At 36.7% G+C, this 13,265-nt stretch overlaps 1 protein-coding gene across 3 annotated transcripts in view; it reads right to left on the bottom strand.

Annotated features, from left to right (window-relative positions):
- Nucleotides 1–10,772: 10,772 nt before the first annotated feature.
- Nucleotides 10,773–13,265, bottom strand: part of PDLIM1 (PDZ and LIM domain 1) — a 48,934-nt gene continuing 46,441 nt past the window's right edge. For all 3 annotated transcript variants that reach the window (XM_051981693.1, XM_051981694.1, XM_051981695.1), the window contains 2 exons: nucleotides 11,825–11,942; nucleotides 10,773–11,299 (listed from right to left, as the gene is read on the bottom strand). In XM_051981693.1, coding sequence (XP_051837653.1) covers nucleotides 11,113–11,299; nucleotides 11,825–11,942 — 305 coding nt within the window. In that variant the 3' untranslated portion in view covers nucleotides 10,773–11,112. The remainder of the gene's footprint in view (nucleotides 11,300–11,824; nucleotides 11,943–13,265) is intronic.

Genomic DNA, 13,265 nt, shown 5'->3' on the forward strand with positions numbered 1-13,265 from the left:
TCTATGAAAATGTCTACTTGTAGATAAAAATAACAATTATTATAAATTGCATATTTTTTAAAAAAGTGACTGGATCTAGTTAATTCCCCAACTCTTGCCTGCATTTTCTATGGCAGTGCCCTCCATATGGGAATTGGAACTGAAATTGGTTGGAGAGAGGCAACTGACTGGATGCTAAAAAATGAGCATAAAGCAGGCACCAAAACTTCATTATTGGCCCAGAAGTGTGACTGAAGGTGCCTAAAGAAGGATGACTCTCATTCCCCTGGGAGCCTCTACCTCTTCAGGAGAAATTGTGACTTTGGTCTTTGAAATTTTCAGTGAGTGACTGCTTTCTCCCTAGGGCCATAATCTCTGCCCTCTGAGTTTAATATCTCAGGCTGCTTTTAGGGAAAGGAACTGGAAGGGCTCCCCTCCCTGTAGAGCAGTGTCAGGAGCTTCAAAGGAGCAATGAAGGAGTGTTGACTTAGCTCTGCATTGAAATAGCCAACAGAGCCCATGGGCTAAGAAGAGATGGACTGGATGGGAAGTTCTGGACCAGAAAAGAAAGAATACATCTTTGCTATCATCAATATCATCATCAAATTTAATTTTTAGTAAATAAAAATCTAGCTTTCTTTCCTTCTTCCTCACTGGAAAAAGAAAAGAAAAATGTTATGTGGGTTTTGGGAGACATTAAAAAAATCAATATTATTTTGTTTTTCCAATTACATGTAAAGATAGTTTTCAGCATTCATTTTTTTTTTTTTTTTGGATTGGGATTCTTTTTTTTTTTTAATTTAAATTTTATTTTATTTAATAATAACTTTGTATTGACAGAATCCATGCCAGGGTAATTTTTTACAACATTATCCCTTGCACTCGCTTATGTTTCATTTTTTTCTCCTCCCTCCCTCCACCCCCCCCCCCAAGATGGCAAGCAGTCCTATATATGTTAAATATGTTGCAGTATAGCCTAGACACAATATATATTTCAGCATTCATTTTTGTAAGATTTTGAGTTCCAATTTTTTTCTTTCTCCCTTCCTTTCCAAGAGAGCAAGCAATCTGGTATAGGTTATACATGAAATGTATTATATGTTGGAGTAAAGCTGTGGGAACATACAGAAGCTCATACCAGAGGATTTCAATTTCTATGAGGCAGGAGGTGAGGTAATGGACCCTGAAAATGGGAGTCTCCCTCTCAGCTTTTCCCTGATCATTCCTTTCTCACTCTCACCTCCTATAATAGGGGAGTACAAAGCTGTCAGTGCCCCTTTCAGTGGGGGCTACATTGACTCATCTTCCCCTGGATGAAAGAGGCTTAATTCTCAAATATGAAACTTGGAAAGGAAATCCTAAGTTAATCGTCATCTTACAATTTAACTTCCTGCCTTTGTGTCTCCCCTGCAAATACACACATAGTCTTGATTAATAGCCTTCTTATTGTAATGAAGAAAGAAAGAAAAGGTGATTGAGATGCCAATTTACTTTGTCACTGATTGCCATGTAACTTTGAATAAGTTATAGCTCTTTGATAATTACTTTAATTTGTCCTTTGCCAATTTTTAGCTTTTCAAGGAATTAGGAACTATATCTGTAATTTTATTGGCATAGGGAACTACTGGATGAGGAAAAATGCCTCTGTTCATGTAGGTCAGAATACCTTTTCTATCAACTTATGGTCTCAGATAGTTACTTAGAACACTTACAGGTTAAATGAACTGCCTAGGATCACAAAACTTACATATGTCAACCAGTACTTGAATCCAGGTCTCTTGGGCTTTGAGAATAATTCTCTATAACTCAACCATACTGTCCTTATTTCTGACTTATAACTGGAGTAAGAAGGGTACTAGGAGAACTGTGGGAGTAAACAATAGTTAGGCATGAATATGTGGAAATTTAAAATTCCCTGGAGGAAATTTGAATTTTATAAGTCTAATTAAAAATATACTACTGTGACCCTAACATGGGAGCTGTTGACAACATAATATAAACTTGAAATTGCTTATGGCAAAGTTGACTTCCTGTTTTGTGCTGGTAAGAACTGGCAGGACCTGGGTTAGTTTTAGGGATGGGAGTGGCTGGAGTGGAGATAGGGATGGGACACTCAACAGAAGTAGTTTGGTATTATGCATTAATGGGGATTGAGAAACCTGGAATAATTTACCTCCCTGGGCCTCAATTTCCCTTATCTATAAAATGAATGGTTTAGAATAAATGATCCCTCTAAGCTTTAAAATTTCATAGTCCAAAGATTGCCAGCGGAGCAGAATCTTGAAACATAGTTAACTGCATTTTATGAATAAAGAAGCCTTTAAAAATAAAATAAACATTGAGATGAAGGAAGAAATATCCCTACCTCTTTTCCAAACATTTGGATAACACGTATGCTGAGAAACAACTCTCTGTGTGACTGATGTGTAAGTTATTACCAAGTCTCAATTTTCTTGCCTATAAAATGGGAATGAGATATGAATTACTTTTATACTTAGTAAGTCTCATTCATAATCATCTGTCCTACTCCTTTCCAATTAACAGAAGCCATAGGATGAATCCCCCCCCCCACTCATTTTAATCAATTCTTCAAAGCTCTGTGATTTTATCATAGTAGACACTCCCTTCACTCAAGCAGATAACAATTATTCATTAATTTAGTACATGGGAAATGATGATAAACTACTATAGTTTACCTGAATGTTAGAACCCTGCTCTCAGCAAGGTCATCTTCATGGATGAACCTTTACGGATATGCATGAGTTTGTGTTTTTAGTAGGGAGTGATACAAGCAGTTGATTCTTGTTCTGAATGAAGATGGAAGTGGTCCCTTCTTTAATGAAAAGTAAATCTCCTAAGCTATGAATGGATAGCGAATCTCTCTTGACAAAGTTATTTGAAGTTTCAATTTATTTCTCCCATGTTAGATCATACCAAATAAAACACAAAACACATTTTTAATTTGTCCTTGGACCAGCTAATAGATAACATTAGTTTTCAATTCTCTAAGTACCACTTTATAGGTACAAAGGAGCTAAGACACATCTTATCTGATCCTCATAATAACTTTAGCTATGTATGAATATGCCCATTTTATGGATTTAAAAATGAAAGTTCACAGTGATTAAATGGCTTGTCCAAAGTCATATCACAAGACCACAGGCTCATATAAGTCTAGAACTGGAAGGGATTTGGAAGTAATCTGGTAGAAACACCTCATTTTATAGATGAGGAAAATGGGCTCAAGGAAGTTAAATGACATGCCCTAAGTCATAGAAATAGTAAATGTTCGAGATGGAGTTTAATCTCAGAGCCAGAGCTTCTCAAGTAGCATAAAAACAGAGCCAAAATTTGCCCTCCTGGCATTCTTTCCATCCTGTCATGCTCATGCCTTCCATAAATGTAATCTGTTGATATTCTTTGTGATTAAAAGGCACATAATAATTACCTTGGACCTGGAGATAGCTGGTTCGGTTTTTTGTTTGTTTATTATTTGGTTTGGTTTTTAAAATTCTGATCTTGTGAATTGAATTGTCTAAGCATGTTCATCTCTGGGCTGAAGCACATCTAGGGATAGTGGTTGTCAGATGGTGCTGTTTTCTTATTGGATTTTGGTTTTAGCCAAAGCCTGACCTTTCATGGATATAGAGAATTCCAGGTAGGAAAATTCCCTCTAATAATAATCTGATTAGCAATTTATTTTGATTTAGTTTCAGAGAGTTGACTAAATACTGAAGGAGATCTTGCCTGGGATCAAATAGACAGAATTTGCCAGAGACTAGTCAGGAATCCAAGCCTTCCTGATTCTAAAATCGAAGTGTTTTCAATAACCATAATTTACTATCCTGATCCAAAATCTTTTTGAGAAAGTGAATTTTATTTTTCTGAAATTTTAAAAATCACTGCAGAGTGAGGTGACAATGGAACTGCCATTGGTAGCTATGCTCTTCCATTCTCAGGGAATTTTAGTATATGATGGAGCAGGAGCTATGGTGGGAGCAAATGGCTTTGCATTTTAAGTTCTCAGTAAAGTAGGATATAAATAAAAGTTAAGAGTCGTTCATTAAGAAATAAGTAGTCAAAAGATATGAACAGCTTTCAAAAGAAGAAATGAAAAATATTAACAACTACCATGAGGGCTGGGGGGTGAGAGCAGTGAAAAATAGTCCAAATCACTAATAATAAGAAAAATGAAAATTCAAAGAAACTTGAAGTTTCACTCTATACCTATCAAACTGGGAAAAATTATAAAAGACAATCGTTAGAAGAACTATGGGAAGATGGAAGCACTGGCCATTTTTTGAACCTTTTGAAGGATTCCTGTACTTTACTGAGCTAGAACATGAGAGTCAGATGTTTACATATACATATATATATATATTTTTCATTAAAAGAAAACAGGATACAGATACAATAAACCTTGAAGTGAGCCATCACTTTGTGTACTGTAGACTCTAGTGGAAGGAAGTATCAACGGCAAAACTCTAGATATTCCAAATAAGGGCCAAACAAAAGCATGTCATTACACCCAAGTATGAAGACGTAATCAGAACCTTGGTCCTTAAAGTACTAATTAAAGAAAAAAACAGGAAATATGAATAAACAAGACACTGAAGACAAACAAATTTAATAATAATCATATAGCTAGCATTTATATATCAATTTAAGATCTGCAAACCTCTTTACAAATATTATTTCATTGTACCCTAACAAAACCTTTGCGAGATTAAGACTGTTAAAGAGTGTGAGAGTCATGGTTCATAGTTTAAACAACTTCAAAGAGATTCTCTTATAATCACAAAAGAATTTATTTATGCCATAGGTGATGGACTTGTTTCTAAAAGTCTAGTAATAAGAAAGAATTTGGGGAGAGTTTAATATACTGAACATTTGCGGCTTAACCAGCAGGCTAACAACCTACAAGGTTAAACATTGTAAAGGAGAGATAAGAAAAGAGCCAGAATGTCTTTTAAGTTTTATTGTCCACATTCTGTAGCTAAATATGTAGTTTTGAGTACACTCTGAACTCTGACCCATCACTATTGTTGCTCTCATTTTGCAGGTGAGAAAACTGAGGTAGTAACTTGACCAGAGTCACACAGCTGGTGATGGTCTGAGATTGAACTTGAACTCAAGTCTAGGTCTAGTGATCTGTCCATAGCATCACCCAGATGACTGTTTTAAGGACATCCAGAAACATCGAATCCAGAGGAAGACAGCAATTTCACAGCAACTATGGACTATGTTCATATGGGCAGAGTTCAAAATAACCATGTCTATTGGAATTTCATGAAGAAATGGCACAAAAGGCAACAGAAGATATAATTGATGAAATAAGAAATCTAGAGGAAATAATTGGAAGGATAAATGTCCTAATATAGGAGGTACATGAGTACAGACTTTTACATATTTTTTACTCAAGTAACAGACTCCCTGAATATTAAAATGGACCAGAGATTAACAACTCCAAGAGATAGGAAGAAATACAAGAATGAATTCAAAAACCTGAAAAAAATAGAAGAAAATGAAAAAGAAAATAGAAGAAAAGGTATTTCCTATCAAAAATAACTGAGCTAGAAAAACGGGTCAAGAGAACATTATCTAAGAGTTTTTCAAATTTACTCAAACATGCCTTACTTACATGACCCCCCAAAATAGCCTGGACACCATATTTCAAGAAATCATAAATTAAAAATGGCCAGGTCAGAGGACAAAGTTAAAATAGATAGAGTCCATTGGTCACTTTCTGAAAGAAATCCTAAAATAAAAACTCCTAAGAATATCATAGCTAGAATTCAGAGCTTCTAAGTTGAAGAAAAAATATGAGTAAATAAGTGTCATAAGTAACTTTACAGATATAAAGAACATGAGATCATGGAATATTATATTACAAAAGGGATAAAAATAAATGCTTACAATCTAAGAATGTATTGCTTAGGAAAATTAAATATAACATTATAAGGGATAAAAATTGATTTTTTCATGGAATAGAGGACTTTTAATAATTTATAATGAAAACATCACAGTTGAATAGAATATCTGAATATAAATATAATGCTTTCATTTAATAATGCTACAACTAATTCTATAACCCAGAAAAACAAACAAAGAAGGACCCATAACTACAAAAAAATTTATCAATTTTGTGTGTGTGTTAGCAAACTACTGGAGGTATCTGTCAATTGGCAAATGGCTAAAGAAATAGTGATATATGAATGCAATAAAATACTATTATGCCATACAAAATGAGAAAAGACATGGGTTTATAGAAACATGGGAATATTAGTATTAACTGTTCTAAGATGAATTAAAAAGAATCAGAACAATTTGTACAAGGATAAACCCAAGAGATACTGCTCTGGTATTTTAAGAAGCCTTGAAGGAGTAGGACTGGAAAGTCACCTTTTTAATTAGCCTCTGGTACAGATAGGATGATCATTTGATCATCCAACTACTATCTCAAGGCCTAGTTTTTAGATTGAGACTGGTTCACCAATTTTTATGACTAACTTAAATTGGATACACTTTGTCAAAGATCTCATCCCAATCTTTCCTCTTCTTCTTGATATGAGTGAATATGCTCAATCTGGATGTGGAGGCTCTCTGCTGAGTCAGCTGTTAACAGGTCTGAATAAGATTCATTCAATGCCCACCAGGGCTTGCATGGTACAGTAGTTTGTCTGATATGGGGGATTATACCACTTAGCATGGGTTTGTTTGTTTTTGGACTGAACATATAATTTCACTACTGTAGAGAATTGCCAGTAAGGAAACTCCCTTAATTACTACAGATGGAATTTATAATCCATCTACAAATTGTCCTACCACTGATAATCTTAAAAGTTACATGAAAGCACTGAAAGGTTAAATAAATGCCCCAGAGTCATACAATGTCAGAAGCCAGATCTGTACCCAGATATTCCTGGATTTAGGTCAGTTCCTTGTATACTACAATGCCTGTCAGTATGGACATTCTTGATTGCATTTACAGAAACTGTCCTCCTTAGTTTGGAAGAGAAACAAATAATTCTTGTCATGATCCTGGAACTTGGTTAAGAGATGGAATTCCCCCTTCCACACCCCAACCAGGAGTTGTTTACTTCCAACTAGTCAAAGGGTATAATCTATAACTCATTTTCATTGGGACCAAATGTAAAAATTAGCAAAAAGATAAAGGTACACAGAGGACTCAAAATAAGCTTGTTTACAGGATTAAACATTTAAGATTTGAAAGAAATTGTAGAGGTCTTTTAATCTGAGGTGTCAAACTTTATAGCCCTGGGCTATAACTTCTAAGCGTAAGCCCCCATTAAAATGTAATTGGGTAATATTTAACCAAACAAATAAAAATGCAATAAAATATAATGCTAATTTGTGGTTTTCTAAATCAAAAGACAGCCCCAGGGAGTTTTATATTTGAGTCTGATACCATTGTTGGAGTCCAACTTCCTAAAGACAGAAAAAACAGATCCTGAGCATTAAGAGACTTTATAAAATAGTAAGTAGAAGAGATGATTTTTAAAATTCAAGTCCTCTGTCTCCAAAGCTTTCCTTTGTACTACGCAGGTTCAAATGTAGTAATGCAAAACATTGGGGATATCACTGGGTGGGGAGTAATTAAGTAAATTAATTAAGTTGGACTTCTTTAAGGAATGTTTGATCTAAGGTTATGATTGAGGAGGGTAACTACGTTCTCTTACACATAATCCTTTGGTCAGCTAAAAATATCTAGATGGATGGAAAATACCAAGATAGCTTACTCTGTAGTTACATATCTATGTTGCTGATATGACATAGGGTCATATATAGATGTAGGGGATGAGAGGGATCTTAAAGATTACCGAGTCTAACATTCTCATTTTACAGATGCTACAACTGAGTATCAGAGATATAGAGGTCACAAAAGTAGGGGCAGAGCCAGGTTTTCTGACTCCAAATCCAGTGTTTTGACCATTGGGCCACGCTGTTTCCCAGTGTAACAAAGTCACATGTATGTTGTATCAGCTTTGAGCTCAGTCACAGGATAGCAATCCTTAGTGTGAGAATATCTATCATATAATTGTGTAAATGCACTCTGTATCTATGCTGAACCTGTACCCATTATCTGGAATGCATTCCCTCCTAACCTCAGAATCCCTACTTTCCTTCAATGCTCAGCTCAAGGGTCATTTTCTGCATGAGACCTGTCTTTACTCCTACATGCTAGGTTCTGGTACGTTATCCCTATACCTAATTCTTCAAAGATTATTTTTATTTTGAACATTTTTTGTATATATCTATATAAACATATACACACACATACTAGAAATTGAGCTCGATGTGGGCAAATTATAGATACTTAATATATGCTTGCTAATTGATAGATGGTACCAGAATGGTGCCTAAAAAGGAATAGGATGCACTCAGATGGCAGGTGTAAAGACCAATAAACTAGAATAGCCTAGCTCATTGTCTTTGAGCTAAGTCACACTTTGTTGGGATAGACAGACCCATGAGAAAAAATGCTAACAGCAGAACCCACTCTAATGACATTAAGTTATTTGTCAAGGTTGTATCAGCTATTATCATGATGATCACCAGAAAAAGTAGGACTCGATTCTCCTATAGGGTCCATGGTGAGATCATTTTCACTTCTTTTCTGAAGGTCCAGAACAAAGAACAAAGTCTCTTTCAGCAACCCACATGACTTCTGGTACTCTTCACATGTCAAGTAGAGGAAGGCCAGCTGTCAGCAAGACAGATGTCCCCAGTGAAAGCTTTGGGAAGAGTAGGACTCCCAGGGAGACCCCTGCCTTGGCAGGACTCATTTCCATATCCTCCAAAGTCCAGGAGTGAAATGTAAACACTTACCAGGAGCAGTAGAGATGGGGGAAAGGGAGATCTCAGTCTCCTTTGGCAGATCAATAAAATACATTTATTACAAAATGTTGGAAAAGGAACTATTTGAAGTGAGAAAAAGGCAAAACCTTTTATCTGGATAATATGGGATAAGGAATAAAGTTCTGTTGCATGTATTTAACATATATCATATTGCTTGCTGCTTGGGGAGGGGAGAGATAAAGGAGAGAGGGAGAAAAATATGAAAGACAAACTTTTATAAAAATAAATGTTGAAAACTATCTTTACGGCCTCATTTCCAAAATATATAGAGAATTGACCCTAATCTATAAGAAATCAAACCATTCTCCAATTGATAAATGGTCAAAGGATATGAACAGACAATTCTCAGACGAAGAAATTGAAACTATTTATAGACATATGAAAATATGCTCCAAATCATTATTAATCAGAGAAATGCAAATTAAGACAACTCTGAGATACCACTACACACCTGTCAGATTGGCTAGAGTGACAGAGAAAGATAATGGGGAATGTTGGAGGGGATGTGAGAAAACAGGGACGCTGATACATTGTTGGTGGAATTGTGAACACATCCAGCCATTCTGGAGAACAATTTGCAACTATGCTCAAAAAGTTATCAAACTGTGTGTACCCTTTGATCCAGCAGTGTTTCTACTGGGCTTATACCCCAAAGAGATACTAAAGAAAGGAAAGGGACCTGTATGTGCCAAAATGTTTGTGGCAGCCCTGTTTATAGTGGCTAGAAGCTGGAAAATGAAAGAATGTCCATCAATTGGAGAATGGTTGAGTAAATTGTGGTATATGAACGTTATGGAATATTATTGTTCTGTAAGGAACGACCAGCAGGATGAATACAGAGAGGACTGGCGAGACTTACATGAACTGATGCTGAGTGAAATGAGCAGAACCAGGAGATCATTATATACCTCAACAACGATACTGTTTGAGGATGTATTCTGATGGAAGTGGACCTCTTTGATAAAGAGAGCCTTAATTGATCAGAGATGGACAGAAGCAGCTACACCCAGAGAAAGAACACTGGGAAATGAATATAAACTGCTTGCATTTTTGTTTTTCTTCCCGGGTTATTTATGCCTTCTGAATTCAGTTCTCCCTGGGCAACAAGAAAACTGTTTGGTTCTGCACACATATATTGTATCTAGGATATACTGCAACCCATTCAACATGTAAAGGACTCTTGCCATCTGGGGGAAGGGGTGGAGGGAGGGACCGGAAAAATCGGAACAGAAGTGAATGCAAGGGATAATGCTGTAAAAAATTACCCTGGCATGCGTTCTATCAATAAAAATTATTAAAAAATTAAAAAAAAAAAAGAAAACTATCTTTACATGGATTTGGAAAAAATAAAATACTATTGAAAATTTCTTAAAAAGAAACAAGGTTCTCTTTTCTGCTTGAATTAGGAAGTAAAATGGTTTAAACCAATCCTAATCCTTCTAACATGCCCTAACATGGGTATCTAGGAATGAAAAGACCAGGAAGGAATTTAAAATTAAAAAAAGCCTTAGGTCTTTTTAAGTAAAGCTCAAGAAAATTCATGCCTCTTGAAAATCTGAAAAAGACTTCCCAAATAATATATGTAGATGCTCCTCATTTCTACGGTGATGTAATGAAAATTAACTAGGTCAATGAAAATCATACAGCCTGTGAATTCTTTGGACTCTTTCCTTTAGATATTTCTAGGTATTCAATGTATCTTTAATTCGGGGGTAGGGGAAAGAAAGAAATCTCACCTTCTGGAGTCTCCAGTGAATACCTGCCTCACTGGGATCATCCCCCTTTCTGATTTTTCTCTGAGGTGCTGCTGAAACACCAAAGGGAACCCTGAAGTGAAGGTAGATGAGCCAAAAGAAGCAGCTGTAGCCATAAGGCATATGATTAGGTAATAATGACACAAAGCATACTCTCAATAAAATTCTTCACATTTATTGACTATAAAATGAATTCAAAATCCAATAGATTTTGTTTATTTTCTATTTTGAATTTCTATCTGATGCTGTTGGACATAGTAGTAGAGCATCGCAAGGAGACATGATGAGAAGACTCGTGGCCAAAGCTGTCCGCTATTTAAAAAGCGAGGGTCATGGGATGGGTGAGATCCCATTAGCTGAGGCAAAGAGAAAGGCGATACCACAGTGTTAAAACCGTGTCAATTCCTAGAGACAGAGAGAGAGGAGATAAAGACAAAGGGAACTTGAGAGGAAAATATAGTGAGGACTGAAAAAGGTTAGTGTACACACGCCTGCTGGTCTACTTGGGAAACACAGTGACCACATCATAGCCCTCAGGGGGGGTCACTCGCTCCCGGGCGTGCTTTTCACAATAGATGCAGTCCTCCACAAAGAAATGGCCCTTCTGCTTCAGGTTGATCCCACAGTCACTGCACACGTAGCACTCTGGGTGCCGATGCTTGTCTCGAAGCTTTACAAACATACCACTGTGAAAAGAGGAACAGTGTTAGTCTAGACATCCATGTGGCTGCCATCCCAGCTGTGCCATCCCAGGAGGGTCATGGGATCATGGATTCAGAGCCACAAGGGACCATGGGGATCATTGAATTCAATCCACTTGTTTTAAAGACATAGAGGTTCAGAGAAAGGAAGGAACTCGCCCATGATCCCTTAACTTGAAGACAAGACTCCTATCTTCAAAAACAGTCTTCTACCTCTTATCATATTGGCTCATGGGCTCTGCCTGGTTCTGGGACACTTGTTCCCTGACAAAGTGATGGAAGCCACCTTTTCCCACAGCCAAAAATGATGGAAAATATAGGTGGAAAGAAAAAAGTAGGAACACAAATTAGACCAGGAGAAGGGAACTTAGAGGTCAGCTAAAGGCAGGGAAGAGGGAAAGGCATTCATTCACCCTTGATGTGTTACTATGGTATTATCTGTGCCTAAGTGAGTGACCCATTCTGGATTTCATTACAGATGAGATAGGGGAAGTGGGAATCAGTACTTACACGATGCCAGTGCCACATTTGTCACACATGGGCAGCTTTTGGGCATTTCCAATTGATGCAGCAACTTTGGTAACAGGTGCCTTTACACTTCTGAATCCAGAAGGTTTATTGGGGTCTCCTTAAATTTGAAGAACACAGGTAAGAAGGAAAGTGAAACAATATTCATATGGGAAATTTGTGTTTACAAAGTACTTTTACACATTTTCTCATCTGAGCCCCAACAACACTGTGAGCTAGGTACTGCAACAAAACCCATTATCTCTCTTTTATAGGCAGGAATATGAAGATTCAAGAAGTCCTATCTCAAGGTTATACGGCTGGTAAATAGCAGAGGTGGGTTCTGACCCCAGGTTTTCCAGACTTCCAAGTCCAACTCTCTTTTATCTAACTTATTATTTAACATTTGGCAGTGATTGGCCACTAGAGAGAGGTAGAATTGGGATTACAGATGGGGGAAAACCAAAGCAATGAAAGACAAAGTCTTTTTCGGCTAAAAGTTCAATACCTGGTCATTGGTTTGACCCATAAAGGCCAAATGAAGGTCAGTCTTGAGGCAATATGATATAGTCCTAGGGCCCTCATGACAAACAAATGAAGAAAAAACTGGAAAGATTCCTGCTGTTTCTAGCTGGTGTTTATTGATGTACTAAAGAAGGTACTTATCTAGCATAGGCTGTACTGATTGAAACTGGACTAGTTCATATGTCACCAGAATAAATGCATGATGGGTTTATGCTAATTAAGGAAAATAGAGAAGCAGTACCTGTAGCTGGCCAGGGGAACCTCAAGGATCTTTTAATATTTACTTTTTATTATTAATGATTTGTAACATTTTTCAGTGTTGATAAGATTTGTTTTCTGAAAACTGTTCATAAGCTCGAGCCACTTATCAATTGGTGCATGGCGCCCCCTAATATACATATAATTCTCTATATAGTTCATGGATATTACTTTTATCAAAGAAATCTGATGTAAAGACTTCCCTCCCCCTAAGATCATTGACAGGATTTTTAAAAAAATTATATTCCCAGAAAAGGGACCTGTATGTGCCAAAATGTTTGTGGCAGCCCTGTTTGTAGTGGCTAGAAACTGGAAATTGAATGGATGCCCATCAATTGGAGAATGGCTGGGTAAATTGTGGTATATGAACGTTATGGAATATTATTGTTCTGTAAGAAATGACCAGCAGGATGAATACAGAGAGGCTTGGAGAGACTTACGTGAACTGATGCTAAGTGAAATGAGCAGAACCAGGAGATCATTATATACCTCAACAACGATGCTGTTTGAGGATGTATTCTGATGGAAGGGGATTTCTTTGACAAAGAGACCTAACTGAGTTTCAATTGATCAAGGATGGACAGAAGCAGCTACACCCAAAGAAAGAACACTGGGAAACGAATGTGAACTATCTGCATTTTTGTTTTTCTTCCCGGGTTAT

The sequence above is a fragment of the Antechinus flavipes genome, chromosome 2, assembly GCF_016432865.1.
Source record: "Antechinus flavipes isolate AdamAnt ecotype Samford, QLD, Australia chromosome 2, AdamAnt_v2, whole genome shotgun sequence".
Classification (NCBI taxonomy): domain Eukaryota; kingdom Metazoa; phylum Chordata; class Mammalia; order Dasyuromorphia; family Dasyuridae; genus Antechinus; species Antechinus flavipes.